This window comes from Dendrobates tinctorius, unplaced genomic scaffold (genome assembly GCF_039654945.1).
Source record: "Dendrobates tinctorius isolate UK_male_01 unplaced genomic scaffold, ASM3965494v1 ptg000035l, whole genome shotgun sequence".
NCBI classification, from domain to species: domain Eukaryota; kingdom Metazoa; phylum Chordata; class Amphibia; order Anura; family Dendrobatidae; genus Dendrobates; species Dendrobates tinctorius.
The window spans coordinates 58,041,399-58,062,761 of record NW_027361703.1 but is presented as its reverse complement, the minus strand read 5'-3'; the positions used below and the strand labels follow the sequence as shown (position 1 = coordinate 58,062,761).

At 43.2% G+C, this 21,363-nt stretch overlaps 1 protein-coding gene across 4 annotated transcripts in view; it reads left to right on the top strand.

Annotated features, from left to right (window-relative positions):
- GRAMD4 (GRAM domain containing 4) overlaps positions 1 to 16,825 on the top strand; it is a 142,515-nt gene extending 125,690 nt beyond the window's left edge. For all 4 annotated transcript variants that reach the window (XM_073573499.1, XM_073573497.1, XM_073573498.1 and 1 more), the window contains 3 exons: positions 3,529 to 3,613; positions 13,602 to 13,670; positions 15,544 to 16,825. In XM_073573499.1, coding sequence (XP_073429600.1) covers positions 3,529 to 3,613; positions 13,602 to 13,670; positions 15,544 to 15,645 — 256 coding nt within the window. In that variant the 3' untranslated portion in view covers positions 15,646 to 16,825. The remainder of the gene's footprint in view (positions 1 to 3,528; positions 3,614 to 13,601; positions 13,671 to 15,543) is intronic.
- Positions 16,826 to 21,363: the final 4,538 nt, after the last annotated feature.

Sequence of the window (21,363 nt, the reverse complement as noted above, 5' to 3'; positions counted from 1 at the left end):
GTTTCTCAGATTCGCAATCAACCAAGACCATTACCAGTTTGTGGCCCTCCCGTTCGGTCTGGCCACGGCCCCCAGAACATTTACAAAGGTCATGGCAGCTACCATGGATGTTCTGCACTCCAGAGGCATAGTAGTCGTTCCATACCTGGACGACCTTCTCATCAAGGCCCCCACCCTCAAGGACTGCGAGGTCAACGTCTCGATCACGATCGACACTCTGACGCGCCTGGGATGGTTAGTCAATTTACGGAAGTCCTCGACTACCCCGAGTCAGTCTCTGACCTTCCTGGGGATGCTATGCGACACCTCCAAGGGTCTGGTGATCCTCCCCAGGGACAAGGCACTGGCTCTCCGTCTGGGAGTTCACACACTCCTCCGCAAGTCCCCCAGATCTCTCCGGTATGCCATGAGAGTACTTGGCAGGATGGCAGCAGCAATGGAGGCGGTACCATTTGCCCAGTTTCACCTCAGACCCCTTCAACTGGCCATCCTCAAATCCTGGGACAGGAATCCGTTCTCCCTTGACAGGGAGTTCCGGTTATCAGCAAACACCAGGAGGTCCCTGCACTGGTGGCTCAAGCCAACCTCGCTTGCAAGGGGAAAATCCTTTCTCTCCGGTCAATGGAAGGTTTTGACCACCGACGCAAGCCTTATGGGTTGGGGCGCGGTGTACCTACATCACAGAGCGCAAGGCAGGAGGTCACCAAGGGAATCGACCATGCCCATCAACATCCTGGAAATTCGGGCCATCTTCCTGGCGTTGAAAGCCTTCCATCACTTGCTGGCAGACTCTCATATCAGAGTACAGTCAGACAATGCCACGGCAGTGGCATACGTGAACCATCAAGGCGGCACCCGCAGCATCCAGGCGATGACCGAAGTAACGCGTATCCTACAATGGGCAGAGGATGCAAGGTCGGTACTCTCCGCGGTCCACATTCCGGGTGTGGACAACTGGGAAAGCCGACTATCTCAGCCGACAAGGAATGGACTCGGGGGAATGGTCTCTCCATCCCGAAGTCTTCGGTCAGATCTGTCATCGTTGGGGGACCCCGGACGTGGATCTGATGGCATCCCATCTCAATGCCAAGGTTCCCAATTTCATGGCCAGGACGCGCGATTCGCGATCGCTTGGAGCAGATGCCCTGGTTCAGGACTGGACCCAGTTCCAGCTTCTGTACATTTTTCCACCCCTCCCCCTGATCTCCAGAGTCCTGAGGAAGATCAAACAAGAGGGTGTTCCCACCATTCTGATCGCTCCAGACTGGCCCAGGCGTACATGGTACGCCGACGTCGTGCAACTCACAGCAGACGCTCCCTGGTGTCTCCCCACACGTCCCGACCTCCTGTCACAAGGCCCGTTCTTCCACCAGAACTCAGGGGCTCTCTATTTGACGGCGTGGCCATTGAGACCTGGGTTTTGACCCAAGCAGGTTTTTCACCGGACGTTGTTAAAACCATGATCAGGGCTCGAAAGCCAACTTCAGCCAGGATTTACTATCGTACCTGGAAGGTTTTCTTCACATGGTGCAACTCTCGTGGGCAGATTCCACTTCCCTATTCTCTTCCAAAGGTCCTCGGGTTCCTTCAGTCAGGCCTGGACGCCGGGCTATCCCTGGGCTCGCTGAAGAGCCAGGTGTCAGCGCTTTCAGTGCTCTTTCAGAGGCGTATTGCTAACAAGCCGCAAGTGAAGACTTTTCTCCAAGGGGTTTCCCGATTGGTTCCCCCCTACAAACGTCCGTTGGAGACGTGGGACCTCAACCTGGTCTTGACAGCACTACATTCACCTCCTTTTGAACCCCTTAGGGTGGTCTCACTCCGCTTTCTATCACAGAAAGTGGTTTTCCTGGTGGCAATCACCTTGCTACGCAGGGTGTCTGAACTTTCAGCTCTTTCCTGCAGACAACCCTTCCTGGTTTTTCATCAGGACAAGGTGGTTCTCCGTACAGTACCATCCTTCCTTCCGAAGGTTATGTCCAGCTTCCACCTCAATGTGGCTCGGCTCCCGTTCATAGGGTAGAGAAGGCTCTGCATACGCTTGTCAGGGCATTGCGTATTTACGTGTCTAGGACTACTCCCTTCCGGAAGTCTGATTCACTTTTCCTTCTTCCAGAAGGCGTTCGCAAGGGCCTACCGGCTTCCAAAGCCACCCTTGCTAGTTGGATCAAGTCCACCATTCAAGAGGCTTACCGCCTCAACAATTCTCCCCTTCCGGCCGGTATCACGGCACACTCTACGCGGGTGGTAGGGGCCTCTTGGGCCATTCGGCATCAAGCCTCAGCACATCAAGTGTGTAAGGCAGCCACTTGGACTAGCCTGCACACATTTACAAAACACTACAGAGTGCATACCCAGTCCTCAGCGGATGCGAGCCTGGGTAGACGGGTCCTGCAGGCGGCAGTACCCCAAGTCTAGGGGACTGTCAGCACAATATTCGTCCACTGCTTCCCACCCAGGGACTGCTTTAGGACGTCCCACGGTTCTGTGTCCCCCAATAAGGCGACAGAGTAAAGGAGATTTTTGTGTACTCACCATAAAATCTCTTTCTCTTAGCCTTTAATTGGGGGACACAGCTCCCACCCTGTAGCCCTTGCGGGCCGTTGTTACGGTTGTGTTCTCATATTGTTGTTTGAGCCTGTTTATAGTAGCCTTTTTTTACAGGCATGGTTATGTTTCTGGTATATTCCTCCTAATGCTTTTGCACAAAACTGGAGAAGGCTGACGCCGTCCAGGGGTGTATACTGCAGAGGAGGAGCCAAAGTTAATCTTTTTCAGATTATGCATAGTGTCGCCTCCTAGTGGACAGCAGCATAACTCCCACGGTTCTGTGTCCCCCAATTAAAGGCTAAGAGAAAGAGATTTTACGGTGAGTACACAAAAATCTCCTTTTTGTATACTTGAAAGTATAGAGTAAAGGACACTGGCGATGGAGCCACAGGAAGAGCGAAGACAAAACCGCTAGGGACACCGCTTTGGTAAAAAACTGCTGATATCTTCCTAAAGCGGTTTCCTGAAGTCTTTAAAAAAAACTTGGTGCTGTTGTGGAAAAGACGCTTTGTACACATACTCTAAAGGATTTCTGAAGTTTTGTATTGATGGTCTATTTCATTCGTAAGACATCAGTATTCGATCACTGGGGAGTAGACTTCTAGTGCCTCAATGGATCAGCTGACTTAAAAGGGCCAACGCATACTGTTCATTGTTTCCGTGCCACAGGGCTGCACATCCTGTAGTGGTTGTGTCTGGGATTGCAGCTCAGTCTATTCCACTTGAATAGGACTGAGCTGCACAATTATGCAGTTCCATGCACCGGTGCACCAGCATGAAAGATTCTATACCAGCTGAATGGATGGTAAGGAGTGGGATTCTCATCAATTTGATATTAAAGGCCTAACCTTGGGAAAGGCTATCAATCTCAAAGTCCAAGAAAAGACTTACTATTTTTTTTATTGCATTCAAGCAAAACAGAATTAAAAACAACATGTGTGTTTGTACTAATTTCTGCTGTTGTTTAACCTTGTTTTTCAGCTACTTGTGCTTTGAGAGCTCCAAATCTGGGTCATCAAAGAGGAACAAAGTCATAAAATTAACAGATATTACAGACATCCAGAAGGTACTTTTGCTGTCCCTCTGTTCATCTTGACATGCGACTCTTCTCAGTTGTCTATTTAAGTTTTGTTGCCTCCAATTTTGTCTTCACAGTTTGCAAAAATATTTTTATTACTTATTTGACTTTTTCATAAGATCCTTTTTTTTTTAATTAAAAGTAGAACAAGGCCTAAATCATCAAACACTCAATAAAGAAAACAAAATGATGACGTTGAAAATTGGTAACCGCGACCCTTTCTGCTGACCAAAGGGGCAACTGCTTGCACATAGTTCCGATCGTCATTATGCTCTAATATAAATGCCATAAGTTTATTCCAGCTTTGTAAAAACTGTTTGATGTTGTGAATGGAACAGAGTAAAGTATCCTTTAAGAGCTTTAGATAGTGGGTAATGAGCGTGATACGTTTATTTTCTAGGTCGGGAAATGTCATGATTTCTCATTTTTTATCAGTGTATTACGTAGGAGACTTCATTTACATGTTGAGCAATCTCGCTTCCATAATTGACATAGTAAGTTAGGGTAGCACAAGGCAGCCATGGTAAAAACATTGATGGAATTTAAAAACAAGCGATACATTTATTTTGGGTCTAATTCTTTTTAAATTTTAGAATTGGCGTAAGCCGGAGTAGTTTACATTAACCTCATCCAAGAATATTAACTCAGTTGACATGTATAACAAGAAACTCGGCACTCAACTTAGTGATCAGACAAGGAATTTAATGGTGTCCACAAAGTAGTAACAGAAAATGTTTCGGTCCTAATGCTGAACCTTCATCAGTCACTACAAAGCAATGCAAAATAAAATAAAGTAAAATGAACAACGTACAAATAAACAAAGTATATACAATAATAATGGTCAATAGAATATTTTTAGACATTACGGAAAAATCCTGACTATCAAGAAGATTAGACCAGAATCCAAGGAAGAAATTAGAAAATAGTAAGAAGGTCTGTTTAGGTGGTGGCATGGGCAATAAAATGAACGTACCCGTTATATTTTGTTCAGGCATATGGGTGGACCCATAAGATCAATGGTAATAGTAAATAATCTGTGAATAGGAGAAAAAAAAACATGTTGGTGGCAGTGGAGACAGTTGTGAAAACTCTGTGCACATGCTGCGGATTTTTCCGAGCGGTTTTGCTGCAGTTTACAATCCACAGCATGTCAATTCTTTTGTGCAGAACCGCTGTGGTTTCACACCTCATCCATTATGAGGTGTGAAACCGCAGGGCAAAACCGCAGGCAAATCTGCAGATGCGGATTTCACTACAAAATCTGCAGATCCAAAAACTCCGTGTGCACATACCCTAAAGCCTCAGAGTAACTGACCTGTATATATACAGTTATTATTTGCATATAAAGATATGGCATAAAAAAACAAAACCTAGTAACTGTTATTAAAGTAATCACACCAAATGTGATGATACATACTTATGGCAGAAATGAACAAGAGTGAAGTACATAAATATAGGGCTTTGCCTTAAGATGTAGAACACAAAATAACCATGAATTATAACTAGTGTTCAAGAAGTCACAGTGTGGGGGATTGTGACAAACGTGTAGAACTAGATAAGGTGGTATACACTTTAAGCCTAAAATGAGCACAAGTAGAGAACCTAGTCATAATAAAATTGCATGGTTATAATCACGTGAATGATAGGTCATAATCTCGGTTCAGACCCTTTAGTGACAAGGTATCAAGAGTGTGGATCCAAAAGGCCTCTCGTCGCTTCAGTTGTTTTACGCGGTCGCCACCTCTTCTTGGCTGTGGTACCTGTTCCAGAATCTGGAATTTGAGTTGGGCTATTGTATATCCAGAGGTAATGAAATGGTGGGGAATAGGAAGAAGTAAGTTTTTACACCAAATTGTGGATTTGTGCTTTGATATGCGGTATTTAACAGCTTGTGGTGTTTCTCCAGCATACAATAGCCCACAAGGGCACTTAATTACATAAATTGCAAAAGAGGTGTCACACTTGAAACCCTCCTGGATTTTATAAGATTTACCAGTATAGGGGTGATGAATACAGTCACCTTTTTGTACTTTACTGAAGCTAAGGCAGGGAAAAGTACCAAGCTTGGGTCGTTGTAAAAACCGTTGTATTTTGGTGGATTTTTGGGTCCTGTATCAGCCCTGACCACCAGCCCAGCCCTGAGGATAGGTGCTCGTCTGAAGCAGGGTAAAAATGATTTAGCGAACTGGGGAATGTCGGGATGTGCTGTATGGAGGAGGGATCAGTGCTTACAGATAGACTTATGGAGTATGTAAGCAAATGGGTGATATGAATGGACAAAAGAAATTCTACTCCTGGTTCCCTGATTTCTATTAGTGCTGGATGTTTTAGATTTATCAAGAATGTTCTGTGGGTAACCTGTTTCCCTGAATTTCGAGTTCATTTCATCAAAACAGACTTCGTGGGTCTCATGATCAGAGACAATCCTTTTAACACACTGGAACTGAGATTTGGGAATTGAGCATTTTATGGGAGTGGGATGGAAACTGTTGAAATGAAGTAAGCTGTTATGGTCAGTTACCTTGGTATAGAGGTCAGTGCACAGTATACCATGCTGGTCTTGGATGACCATTGTGTCAAGGAAGTTGATCCTGGTTGAGTCATGGGAAATGGTAAAGCTCAGGCCTGGCCAGGAGTGATTGAGTAGGTGATGAAACGCGGATAGGTGCTCGAACGAGCCCCCCCCATATGCAAAATACGTCATCGATGTAACGTTTCCTTTATGATGACGTTGTCCAGAAAGAGTGAGCATGTGTAGATGATGGTCTCCTCGAAATGAGCCATATAGCAATTCACATGGGGGGGTGCTACGTTCGAGCCCATCGTGGTCCCGCGAATCTGTAAGAAAAAATCATCCTGGAACATAAAATAGTTTTTTGTTAGAACTAAAGTAAGGAGCTCCATGCACATATTGATCTGTGATGTGCTGTGCTGAAGTCAGAGAGTTCGAGAAGGTGTTTGACTGATAATATACCATGCTTATGAGGAATTGAGGTATAGAGATCCTTAACGTCCAAAGTGACTAGTAAGGAATCTCTAGGGACCTGACCAATAGAATTGATGACTTCTAAGAAGGACTCTGTATCTAAGAGAGAAGATCTGCTGGTTTTTATGAATGGAGTGAGAATTTTCACTAGATAGATGGCAATGGGTGAGAGGATGGATTCAGTGGAGGCGACAATGGGCCTGCCCCGAGGTTTCTGGAGATTCTAGTGGATCTTGGGAAGTGTGTAGAAAACTGGAATAACCGGATTTTGGTTGGTAAAGAACTCTTAGGTTTTTTTGTCGAGAATGCCCGAGTCGCTATGTCTCCTAAGAACCTATTGTATATGTGATCTTATGTCGCTGGTAGGGTCATGGGGTTGCTGCTTGTAAATGGTACTGTCTTTAAGCTGACGGAGGGCCTCTTCAATATAGTAGGACCGCTCCATTACGACTATGGCACTTCCTTTATCAGCAGGTTTAATAATAAGGTTACTGTCATCTTGTAAAGATCTTAGTGCATGGTAGTCAACTGCTGTAAGATTGGATGTATAGTGTAATTTGCCCTTCTCCATGTCAGATTTAAGGTTGTAAAATGATGTCTGTATAAAACCAATAAGGCTAAGTGCACACGTACCGGAACTCTCGCGGAAATTACCGCGAGAATTCCGGAATTCCAGTCCGCGGGAAAATCGCACTTTAAATTCCCGCGATTTTCCTGCGGAAAAACTAGCATTTTGCAAGCGTATTTAGCTTGCAGAATGCTAGCGTTCTCCAAGCGATCTGGAGCATCGCTGGGAGAACTGATTGACAGGTTGGTCACACTCGTCAAACAGTGTTTGACAAGTGTGACCAACTTTTTACTACTGAGGCCGCCTATGCAGCATCAGTAGTAAAAGATAGAATGTAAAAAAAATAAAAAATGGTGTTATTCTCACCCTCCGACGTCCCACGCATCCGTTCCCAGTAAGCCTTTGCGAAAATGCCCGCAATGACGTCAGTTCTCGCGGGATCGCGACGTCTCGCGGTAATTCGCGATGACGTCGCGCGAATGACCGCGAGACTTCGCGATCCCGCGAGAACGGACGTCATCGCGAGCATTTTCGCAAAGGACTACTGGGAACGAGAGTGTGAAGAGAAGCGGGAAGGCTGCGCGGGACGTCGGAGGGTGAGAATAACAATATTTTTTATTTTAAATTCTTTTTTTTACAGGGATATGGTACCCAAAGCCCGGAGGACAGTCTCCTCTCCTCCGGACCATGGGTACCATCCGCAAATGTTCTGCTTACTTTCCGCATGGTGTGCACAGCCACATGCAGAAAGTAAGCGGAACAATGCATTCCTATGGGTGCGGGATCGCCGCGATTCCGCAAATTAATGAGCATGCTGCAGTTTTTACCGCGAAGCGATTCCGCCGCGGTAAAAACCGCAGCATTAGCACAGCATTGCGGAATCCCATAGGAATGCATGGGATGCTTATTTTTCGCGTTTTCGCTGCAAAATCGCACGGTTAAAACCGCCGCGGAAACGCGAAAAAAACGCCACGTGTGAACCCAGCCTAAAAGTTTCTAAAGCATTAGACCCAAGTGGTGACCTAAAGAAACTCTTAGACCTCAAACCCAGGTTAGTGACAGAAAGGTGGCCTGAATCATGATTAACCTCTGTTATAGTTGATGTTTTAGGGGGTTTAGAAAAATAGACCCTTAGTCTAAGAGAACGAAAGAAACGCTGGAGGTTCTTTCCCAAGTCAAAAGTCTTATACCTATAAGAAGGACAAAATGATAGTCCTTTCTGAACGACATTATGTTCTTCGATACCCAGTGTCTGTGAAGAAATGTTTATCACCAATGGGCACATACCTGGGACCGGGTTGTTCGTGCTAGGGTTTGACTGCCTCTTTATTCTGTGCCCCCGTCTGGTCTTCTTCTTTGTCTTTGTGGTCTCCTTTGTTGACCTAAAAAAGGTTGTGAGGTAGATGAAGGGCCGCCACGTTCTTGTTTTGAGCCAGAGGTCGAGAGTTCGGTGGAGGATCTGTGACCCGGTCTTGAAGAGGTACGCCATGATGGTGGTTTGTCCCGCCACTTATATACACGATCCAACTCGTAGTCTTCCTGGTTTCTAGCGAGATTGTTTCTTTTACAGTTTTCGGTATCCTTTCTATGTTGATCGATGTTAGTTTTGATTTGGGTCTTGAGAGTGGAGACTTCCTCGGGTGTACCCGTGGATGCTAGCTCTGTCTCAATAGATTGTCTGCGCTCAGAACTTTAACCCATGGCCTTCTGTAAGTGCTACGGTTAGAAGCATTAAATCAAAAGAACATTTATTTAAGATCTGTTCATATTTAGTGCAATACTCAGAAGATTCAGAGAAATCAAGCAAAGACAAAGACCGTGCTGTGAGGTCGAAACTTTGCACCACTTGGTGCTGGATTAAAGTCCACAATTCTTCCTTGTACTGGAGTGCTGCCTGATTTTTTTCCATTTATATTTTGCGTTGGACAACCGCATTACTCAGGAAGTATTTCACCCAAAATCTGCTCAAGTTTGTGCTGCTATCTGTTTTTTTTCTATTTATTTATTTATTTTTATATATATACTAGCTGAAGAGCCCGGCGCTGCCCGGGCATAGTAACTAACTAACTTATATATATATATATATATATATATATATATATATATATATATATTTATAAAGCTGAGTGTAGAGCTCTGCCCATTCCACATAGCCACATTCACTATAATATCCAGAGCTACCGGACTACTACCCATAATATCCCGCATCGTCCCATCAGCCAGAGCCACTGGACTACTACCACTAATATCCCACATCATCCCGTCAGCCAGCGCTACCGGACTACTATCCATAATATCCCACATCATCCCGTCAGCCAGAGCCACTGGACTACCACTAATATCCCACATCATCCCGTCAGCCTGGAGTCAGAACCAGAGTGCTGAGTGGAACGGTCCTAACTTCCATACTGGGGATCCCTTTAAGAGAGGCCTGGTGTCAGAACCAGAGCGCTGAGTGGATTTGCCCTGACTTCCATACCAATGATCCCTTTAATAGAAGCCTCAGGTGAGAATCAGAGCGCTGAGGGATTTACCCTAACTTCCATGCAGGAGATCCCTTTAAGAGAGCCTGGGGTCAGTACCAGAGCATTTGAAGGCAATTGCCCTGACATCCATAATGGGGGATCCCTTTTAAGAGAGGCCTGGGGTCAGAATTAAAGCGCTGGATGGATTTGCCCTGACTTTCCATACAGGAGATCCCTTTAAGAAGGGCCTGGGGTCAGTACCAAAGCGCAGAGTGGATTTGCCCTAAATTCCATACCAATGATCCCTTTAAGAGACCCTGGGGTCAGAACCACAGAGCTGAGTGGAACTCTCCTAACTTCCATACCGGGGATCCCTGTAAGAGAGGCCTGGGGTCAAAAACCAAAGGGCTGGGTGGATTTGCTCTGACTTCCATACCAATGATCCCTTTAAGAGGGAAGATGTGCCTACGGGATGGAGGATGTGTGATGGGTATATGGGCACGGGAGGGGGGATTCATTTCTGTCATGTGCTCTCTGCTCCTTTCAGGGGGGGGCAGACAATGGCTGGGAGCTTATGTTCCCAGGGATGCTATATTTCTCCCACCATGTCAGTGTCTGCTGAGTTGTTGTCAAGTGGGAAAACTGTTGGTCATAGTAACCAATCACAGCTCTGCTTCTTTTAACCATCTCTGGTGAAATGAGAGCTGCTTAGTGATTGTTTGCAAGGAAAACTGTTGCTCATAGCAACCAGTCACAGCTCAGCTTCTTTTGAACAGCTCTGGTGAAATGAAAGATGCTTCGTGATTGGTTGGTGATACCCACACATTTATTTTTATATATAGCGATTGAATCATAGAAGTAGAGTTGGAAGGGACCTCCTGGGCCATCTGGTCCAACCCCCTATACATGGAAACTATTGACCACAGTGCTTTTTTTCATTGTTTCTCTGCATAAAGCAAATAGACCTGTAATTTTACAAGGATATCTGTCTGGAACTGCGGACAGAAGGGCAAGCAGGGCCCGGATGGGGTGTAGGCACCTGCCTAGGTTGCTTCCTTCCTGAGAGGGGCTCTCGGAACACTAGAGCACTAGAACCATAAACATTACATGAATACATCACAAGAGCCATCAGTAGTATATGAATACAGCACCAGAACAACCGTCACTATAGGGAAACCTCACCAGAACCACCATCAGAACAGTAATTAAACACAAGACCAACCTTCCGTAACTAATCCAGGGCCCCAAAACCACCATCAGTACAGGAATACTGCTACAGAACCACCATCAATTTTGTTGCAAACTATATTTGTCACATGACTGATGTAAAAACAATCATATGTTCTCTTTATACTGGAGTCTGTTTAGTTTCCATTAGGGTATCTGCTAAATGCTGAATACCTTAATTGAAACCAATTGGCCAACATTACAGTCAAGTTACAGTGGGGCAAAAAAGTATTTAGTCAGTCAGCAATAGTGCAAGTTCCACCACTTAAAAAGATGAGAGGCGTCTGTAATTTACATCATAGGTAGACCTCAACTATGGGAGACAAACTGAGAAAAAAAAATCCAGAAAATCACATTGTCTGTTTTTTTTTCATTTTATTTGCATATTATGGTGGAAAATAAGTATTTGGTCAGAAACAAGCAATCAAGATTTCTGGCTCTCACAGACCTGTAACTTCTTCTTTAAGAGTCTCCTCTTTCCTCCACTCATTACCTGTAGTAATGGCACCTGTTTAAACTTGTTATCAGTATAAAAAGATACCTGTGCACACCCTCAAACAGTCTGACTCCAAACTCCACTATAGTGAAGACCAAAGAGCTGTCAAAGGACACCAGAAACAAAATTGTAGCCCTGCACCAGGCTGGGAAGACTGAATCTGCAATAGCCAACCAGCTTGGAGTGAAGAAATCAACTGTGGGAGCAATAATTAGAAAATCGAAGACATACAAGACCACTGATAATCTCCCTCGATCTGGTGCTCCACGCAAAATCCCACCCCGTGGGGTCAGAATGATCACAAGAACGGTGAGCAAAAATCCCAGAACCACGCGGGGGGACCTAGTGAATGAACTGCAGAGAGCTGGGACCAACGTAACAAGGCCTACCATAAGTAACACACTACGCCACCATGGACTCAGATCCTGCAGTGCCAGACGTGTCCCACTGCTTAAGCCTGTACATGTCCGGGCCCGTCTGAAGTTTGCTAGAGAGCATTTGGATGATCCAGAGGAGTTTTGAGAGAATGTCGTATGGTCTGATGAAACCAAACTGGAACTGTTTGGTAGAAACACAACTTGTCGTGTTTGGAGGAAAAAGAATACTGAGTTGCATCCATCAAACACCATACCTACTGTAAAACATGGTGGTGGAAACATCATGCTTTGGGGCTGTTTCTCTGCAAAGGGGCCAGGACGACTGATCCGGGTACATGAAAGAATGAATGGGGCCATGTATCGTGAGATTTTGAGTGCAAACCTCCTTCCATCAGCAAGGGCATTGAAGATGAAACGTGGCTGGGTCTTTCAACATGACAATGATCCAAATCACACCGCCAGGGCAACGAAGGAGTGGCTTCGTAAGAAGCATTTCAAGGTCCTGGAGTGGCCTAGCCAATCTTCAGATCTCAACCCTATAGAAAACCTTTGGAGGGAGTTGAAAGTCCGTGTTGCCAAGCGAAAAGCCAAAAACATCACTGCTCTAGAGGAGTTCTGCATGGAGGAATGGGCCAACATACCAACAACAGTGTGTGGCAACCTTGTGAAGACTTACAGAAAACGTTTGACCTCTGTCATTGCCAACAAAGGATATATCACAAAGTATTGAGATGAAATTTTGTTTCTGACCAAATACTTATTTTCCACCATAATATGCAAATAAGATGAAAAAAAAACAGACAATGTGATTTTCTGGATTTTTTTTTCTCAGTTTGTCTCCCATAGTTGAGGTCTACCTATGATGTAAATTAGACGCCTCTCATCTTTTTAAGTGGTGGAACTTGCACTATTGCTGACTGACTAAATACTTTTTTGCCCCACTGTATATTAGTTTCCATGACCGTCCTTGAGCCTGACATCTAAGTATAGGATGGCAGGAATGAATATCACTATTTGCCTCTGGTGTTGTGTAAATGTTTCCCAAACTATGATTGTATATCTAACCTTGAAAATACATTCCCTGTCGAGCCTTCTCCCTAACACATATCACTTTTTTTTTTACTTTTGATGATACTCGGTTAAAAAGGTTACAATTCTAGTGGAAGTTGCCATCAAAGCTTGTTACCTGACCCATCGGAATGGGAGGGGGGATGTGTCAGGAATCCTTTTACTTTATTCTCCAACCCATTCCTTTACTTGGGGGGATGAGAGTTCATTGGGGGACACCATCGACTTGATCTGCCCAGGGCACCAAAATACCTTGTCCCAGCCCTGAGGACAAGTGTAATATTATTTCAATTTTATAAGGCATCTGCCAGAATTCTGGTGCAATTTGAACCACAACTTTCATGACTTGTCCCAGGTTTGTCATGTGTTGGACCCTTTTTCCGCATTGTCCAAAAATGGGGCAAGGTCTCGCTGAGAAAGGATATGGCTTATCAGTAACTGGAGTGGCACAACATGCAATGCCATGTGCTAAAATTTTTATGAAAATTTCTGGCACAAAGTAAGACGGTTAATAAATCAAATAGATTTAGGTTGGCACATCCATGTGAGTAAAAAATTGCTTCTTTATTTCCACATTACATTAAAAGACATATCCAAAAAATGGCTAATTGTGCTTCTCAGGTATGGGACAGATATTACAATTTAAGAAGCAGCAAGTGTTCCCAATAAGATACTGGTATATAAAGCTTTTAATGTGTTTTTTTTTTTTTTTTGTTTGCATTTGGGTTTGTGTATTCAATCTAAAAAATATATTGCAAAATGTTTTTTTTTTTTTTTTTTTCCTTTTAGTATAAAGTTCTTTCAGTTCTCCCAGGATCTGGTATGGGAATTGCAGTTACAACACCCTCAACACAAAAGGTATTTAACATTGTAATTGCTTTAACACCTGTGTTTTGACCTGTTTGTCCATTGCAATCTAGGAAAGATGTATATCTTTGTACCGTGTTAAGGGCATGTCACACTAAGAGATATCGCTAGCAATATCGCTATAACTTGTGACGTTATAGCGATATTGCTAGCGACATCGCTGTGTCTGATACTTACGACCGGCTCCCCCGCTGGTAATCGCTGATCGCACAAGAACGTCCAGGACCGTTTCTTGTCGTCAGCTTCCTGCGGCGCTTCCTGCTGTGACGACGAGCGACGCGTGGAGCCAGGTGGGAAGACGCAGGATCGCCTGGCGTGACAGGTAAGTAGCGACCCCCGTCCCCAGCGATGTCGCTAATGAGATCTGCCTGTTTGGCATCTCACTAGCGACCACTTAGCGATGTACCAGCGATCTTGACCACGTCATATCGCTGGTCAGGATCGCTGGTACATCGCTAAGTGTGACAGTACCTTTAGCCAGTAGATAGAAAAATATTCAGAATTGAGAGTCCCCAGTGGTTAATACCTTTTAATGGCTAACTGAAAAGATGGTAACAAATTACAAGCTTTCGAGACTACTCAGGTCTCCATCAGGCATTGTCTTTTTCAGTTAGCCATTAAAAGGTATCAATCACTGAAGACTCTCAATTCTGAATATTTTTCATTGCAATCTAGGAATTCATATGGAAAACAAATATATTGGATGCAAACTAACGGAGAATGGCACTGTGAACTAACAGATCGTTTTCCACTTGAAGTCCTTTTCTCTGTCTCTGAGACTGAATTTAAAGCACAGTTGAGTTGCGCTCACAGATATCATGCCAGGCCGGCTAATGAAACACCGCGTTGGGGGACCTGGACGTTGAGGAAATTTGCACAGCTCCTGTGCACAGCCAGAAGCACTGACCTGGACCGAGGTTGCGTGATGTAAGCTAAGACTTGGTTAGACTAATAGATCACAGGCTGCACTAGAGTCAACACTGTGATGCTGCAGCAAAAAAGGCAAACACAGTTCTAGGATGAAATTAAGAGAAGCATAGTCTAGATAACGACAAATAATTATCCCCCTTCTACTCCTCTTTGGTCAGAAATACAGCAGAAGAAAGGGCAGCACAGCTTACTTGCCCATGTCTTTGAACAAATACACTACAGGATGCAGCCAGCCCATATAGCAAAGATGTTGCAAAACACAGGTGCAAAATACTAAATAAGACAGTCACTCACCACCTACCCATTCATGGACGAGGTGTCTGCTTAGTATACATTTTGCTTCTTGGTCAGGCCTCATCTGGAATATTATATCTAGTTCTGGGAACCATATTTTAAAAAAGATATTGAAAAACTGGTACAAGTTCAGAGAAGAGCTACCTGGATGGTGAGCAGACTGCAAAGTATGTCCTACGAGGAATGGTTAAAGGTTATGGGAAAGTTTATCCTGCAAATAAGTAGGCTAAGAAGAGACTTAATAGAGGTCTACAAATATCTAAAGGGATGTTGCAGTGTAGAGGAATCATCCTTATTCTCATTTACACACAGAAACATGAGAAGCAATGGAATGAAATTGAAAGGGAGAAGATACAGATGAGATAATAGAAAAAAGTTTTTGACAGTGAGGGTGATCAATGAGTGGAACAGGCTGCCATGAGAGTTGGCGAGTTCTCCTTCAATGGAAGTCTTCAAAACAACGATAGGCATGTGTCTGAGATGGTTTAGTGAATCTTGTGCTTCATTGAGCAGGAGGTTAGACATGATGACCTTGGAGGCCCCTTCCAATTCTAACATTCTATGATCTCTAGTTTTGAGGCCAAGTTGAAATGTTGGTTTGTGCTGTTATTCTGTTTAATATTTTCACCTTTTCTTGCAGCCTCTTGTATTTGGCGCCATGGTGCACAGAGATGAAGCATTTGAGACCATCTTTAACCAATATATGAAAATCTCTTCAGCAGCAACGAACAGTGACACATAAGATACTGTCATTCTTCACCGTGACTTTATAATGTTCATTTTGCCTTCCACTACTTTAGTACCTTTTGCAATAATTTTCATGAAGTGTTTTTTTTTTTGCTGTCACAGAGCAAGCATTCTGTGTTTTATGTACTCTGCCCTAATATATATATTTTTTATATATATATACTAAAAGTAATACACATGAAATGATTATCCTTGTTAACAGTTGTTCTCCTTTTTCATGTATTTATTATTTTTTATGTAATTTTTAATGTTTGTATGTACGTTGAAAAGTCTGACCTATTGATTGGGCTTCATTCAGTCAGCTATGTGGTACCATAGTACTACTTTGAGAAAATTTGTTACACAGAAAGGTTTCTTTTCATGCTGACAAAATGCAGATAAATAATAGATAACTTTCTCTACAAAGTATCTCCTGAAGGTAAATTATGAAACCTAAAAAATTGCACTTATAGTTTTACCTGTTTTAGGATTTCAATAGTAAAAATAATGAATTATGTAGGCTCTGCAAACTATAATGCCCATAAGTAACTCTAGAATGCATCATTGCTGTCTCAGTTGTCCATTTTTTCTTTATAGGATATTGATAAAAACGTTAAAGAATAAATGTCGCTTGTTAATTTTCTGCTATAGATTCAAAAGCTAGCATTTGTATATTGTGATCCTCTCAGCGGTGTTTTAGTGAAGACCAGTGGTGGTGATGTACTGGTAATTGTTCAATAATTAAAACGATACACATTAGCCTAATCTGTTGCTTCATTACATGAAAATTGAACTGCAAGTGCTTTGGGCATTGCAAGTGGACTTGCAGTCATCGTGTCACCCAAGGGAGCTGGATTGAAACTGAAACAGAGGTTGCCTTCTCTGACAGTGTTTACAGATCACAACCTATGTCTCTGTCAATTAACTGGGAGTGTCTCTGGGCTAGAAGAAATGAAGGGGAACTGTGGACTGCAAGTGCGCTTGCAACTCCCAGTGAACTTGCAGTTTTACTGCAACAGATCAGGAAGATATTGGTGTCGTTTTAATTGTTAAACATTGATTAGTAGATTATGGTCTCTGATTTCACCCTAAAACACAAGAGTTTTTTTTATAAAAGTTTTCCCTTTATAGCAGTCTTATTTTGTAGAATCTTCAAATGAATCAAATTAAATGGTACAAACTTGATAAATTAGCTATTTCTATTCTAATACTTCCATTATTATACGATTTTAATTAATGTACAACCTATAACTGTTGTCTATTGAAAAGTTTTCTGTCACTTGGGGAGGCTTACATGATTTATTTTAATCAGAAATGGTGGGCACTTTTGCACCCCACAATATCCTAGCGGAATGCTAATTATGGGGTCAGAGGAATGAAGCACATTTTAATGTCCCAGAAGAGCTCTATATAATTCTCAGGCTTAGTTTGGTAATGGCTGAAACGGCTTCTGGAGGGGCAAGGTCAAATATGATGCGTTAATTTCCAAGGGTGTAAACTGAGCACAACTTCATTCAGTAGTTCTTGGTTAATGGAATTTTCAAGACTGACTAAAGCGGGATCACTTTAGTATCCCTCATTTGTCTTAAAGTAGCCACAGTATAAGAAGATGAATTACTAATAAGTAATTCTAGTTGAATTAATCTCTGGTTAATTTGGCAGTAATGGTCAAATCCGTTTATGAACTGGAGATTCTTCCCTTTGTTTCGAGCATGGGCAAGCTATTGTGAAATCTTGAGAAATGTAATGTTGCAGATAATGTTCAACAAAATTGAAAAAGTCAGTATAACAACTTAAAGGGAACCTTTTGCATTGGAAAATGCTATTTAACAACAGATATAGGGGTTAATCTGCAGGTAAATAGTGTTATAATGCTGCCCTTCCGCCATACTGAAATTGTCTGCTGGGAAAAAATGAATTTATTTCCTCTCAGGAGCCACCAACTTTCAGTCAAGAGGTCATGCACATGGATTACAGTCACTGCACACAGCTTTGCTCTTACTGTGAGAGGCGGCTGTAAGCATGCCCCCACACTTTTAGAGCCGACTATGCAGTGCATCTGTGCAGAGCGAGCCATCACTCAAACTACCAGGGCATGCTTACAGCCACCATTTGCAGTATAGTGAGCGGTGCTGTGAGCGATGACTGAAGCCCCTCCATGCATACCCTTAAAACTGGAAGGCAGTGGCTCCCGGGAAGGAATAAGTTAATTTTCTCCCGGAAGCCACACAGTCAGTAAGGCTGGTTTCACACTTGCGTTGGACAGAGCTGCGGAGGGCTGCGTAGTTCCTCCGTTAAGCCCCGCCCACTTCCACACCTCTCCCATTCATTTCCGCCTACATCGGCATGCGTCCTGTATACCTATCTTTAACATTGGGTACGCAGGCCATGCAAATGTATGCGAATGCCTCCGCATGCGTCATTTTGACGCTGCGTCAAACGCAACATGTTTCATTTTGTTGCGGTCGGCGTAGCGTCAAAACTATGCACGCGGAGGCATCCACATACATTCGCATGGCCTGTGTACCCAATGTTAAAGATAGATACGCATGACGACGTAGATGGAGCTGAATGGAAGAGGTGCGGCAGTGGGCGGGGCGTAACGGAGGAACTGCGCTGACCTCTGCAGCTCTGCCCAACGCTAATGTGAAGGCAGCCTGGCAGCCTTGTAATGCTATTTACCCACAGATTAACCCTATAGCTACAAGTAAATAGTATTTTCTTAGGTTATTTGTTCCCTTTAAGTTTAAATGTGCAAGACCTCCTCACTCACAATATATGCTAGAAAAAGTTTACACTGTTTCATTACATGATTTCATTTGTCATGGGTCACAAATATTAGTTGGTGATGGGTATTTAGTAATTTTATGATCTTGCACTCCTTTCAGATCTTCTACAGTAGAGAAATGATCTTTTTACGATTACTCTCACTCTCGCTACAGTCCCCTACTTGTATAAAAAATAAATTCCTTGTTTCCCCTGTGAGTGTGCTGGTAGGGTACAGTCATAAATAGTTGAGTGAATTTGTTCGGGTCCCTGCTTATTCTGCAAGCTATAGCGCTTACCGAATAAGCTATAACAGGAACCCAGATACATGGAGCGCGCCTGCCGATCAGCTGTTCAGTGCCGCAGCTGCATGTGTAGCGACTGTGTGACAGTCACAGTACATGCATGGAGAGCCTGTGTGTTGGGCTCCCCATGCATGTGCTGTGACAGTGACACAGCCGCTACACATGCAGCTGCGGCACTGATCAGCCGGCGCACTCCTTGTATCTGGGTTCCTGTTGTAGCTTATTCGGTAAATAAGCAGGGACCCGAACAAATTTGCTCAACACCTAGACATAAAGGTTCTGGTTCATTGGCTCTATATAGTGTCACAGCTCAATCTGGAGAGTTAAGTGGGTCTATTAGAAGTGCCAGTAGTTGCAGTTCCCCCAAAGATGATATTGCACTGGGAAACTATAGCTGTCAGCTGATTCCCCCCTTTATTTGGCTTTGTACTTCAGTACCTTATATGCTGGATGACTTTCATTTTGTCATTCTCCAACTAAAACATGTTAAAGTATACTGTATAGCAATCACTCCAATATTGTAACTGTTTTTGTGCTATAGTCTTCTAATGTATTGGCACAGTGAGGGGTTCTCCTCAGATAAAGGTACAGTACCTGGTGTAAGGACTTTACTTCCCTGAAGCCTTCTGAATTGTAAAAACAGCAGAGTTGCAATACAGATTGTGTCTTTTTAACACAATGGAAAAAAAGAATTTCAGGCTAATTAGGACTTCACTGATGATCTAAGGTAGTGAAGTGAAAAACAATAAGCAACTCTTGAGATCTGTGGTAATTTAGAGGTTATATGGTTATTCCTAAAATATGAAGTAACTACCTCTCCTTTGGATGGGGGATAAGTTATGGATTGCTGGAGATCTAGCCCCTGAGACCCTCCGAGATCCTGTGATTGGGGCTTTGCAACTCAAAACCGGACTCTATAGTGCCCTATGTTGAATGGAGCAGAGATGTACATGCTTGACCTTTGCTCTATCAATTGTCTATGGGACTACCAAAGAAATTGAGTAGTTGCATGGATAGGGATTAACTTAATATTTTGAGATTAACTCTGTAATGTATGATTTGTAGGTGGTCTTGGGTAGAACCAGGAGGTTAGTACTTAATTTCTTGGCTGTCTTGGGTAATACCTGTTTTTTGGCGCTGTAGGTTAGAAGAGCTGCAGAGCACTTTGATCTCTGCCCTATAATTAGGGAACAAGTCTGGTGACACTAGGCCCCCTCTTGCTGTGCATTTTAGAACGCATACACTACTTAATATCTGAATTGTAAGTTTTTATTGTCCCAAAATACTGTAGGTCAAGGGATTGAGTTACGTTTTTATGTCGTCTTATTCTATGGCGACTGGTGACATTGTAACAGTGAACAAGTGCTTTTTAACTTTTAGTTAGTTGTCCATGAACAGCTGAGTTATCCTTTATAAAGATGTCAGTCAAGCTCCCTCCCTGCGGAAGATTCAGGATGTCCCAATTACTCCTACGAACCTACCCAGTGAGGGTCCTCTTACATGGGCAATTTAAGGATTACCAGACTTGCATTCCTCCCCTCATGCTCTCACATCACAGACCCCAGACAGATACTCGTTTAGTTACAGATGTTCAGCTCACAAACTTTGACTTTTCGATGAACAGAAAAGATGTGATCGATGACAAAAACGTGATGGCTGCCCTTTTTAATGCTGGGCAATGAATTTGAGCTTTGGGGGTGTTATCGCCCTCATAACAGGCCTTTCTCTTGTGTGGTGTAGGGCTCTTAGTTTCCTGCCTGATAATTACAGTAATGCACAGACAATGCTTCCAGGCTCCATAGTTTTCTGATGGTCCATCAGTTCTTTACAGATCTGCTTACAGCTTTATGCTTCGTGTAATTGCTCACTGTGCTGTCAATCACCGGTATGTTCTTTAGTGTAGGTATTTTTTTTCTGCAGTGCCAATTACAACAGTATGTGCTTTAGTTGCTGCAAAGTGAATATAGAGATGTCTGCAGTAAAGCACACCTGCCATCTCCACTCGGCTGAGGCAGTATTTTCTGCAGCGATTCCACATGGCTAACAGAGGGTTAAATTGCGGTAAAATCTGAAGTTTCCACAACATAGTATGCAATACGTGTGACGTTCTGTAACGCTTTCCCTGATTTTCTCTGCTATCCTTAGGAGATGGCGCTGAAAAGCCACAAAGAATTGTGCTCATCTGAAATAGTCATTGCCACGTAATCAGTGGCAGGCTTCTTTTTGCTACATGACATTTTCTCATTTTCTAAATGCGGAACACAAAATCACTGCTTTACATACCAGCTTTCATTACCGCTGGCCACATTGCAGTATTACTTACCTTTATCCCTTCCTAGTGTGGAGGATCGTTGTACGCCGCTCCACGGAGAACTGGTATAATCTAATGTAATCTCTGTGTGGCCTGAAATTTGTAAAATGACAATACCTAGTGGATGTCAAAGAAATATTCAGATTTGCTTTGTAAATGATTGTAAATCTTTTCATGTGATACAGGTTCTAAATGTGAACCGTAAAAGTTTTAATATTCTATACAAAATTAACTTGCATTGAAATACATGTCAGGGATTTTCCCGATTTTTGTAAGCTGTCACTAGACGTTCCAGTATGACCAAATGTTAACAAAACACTGGGCTGACTTCTCGGATAAGAGAAAGCACTAT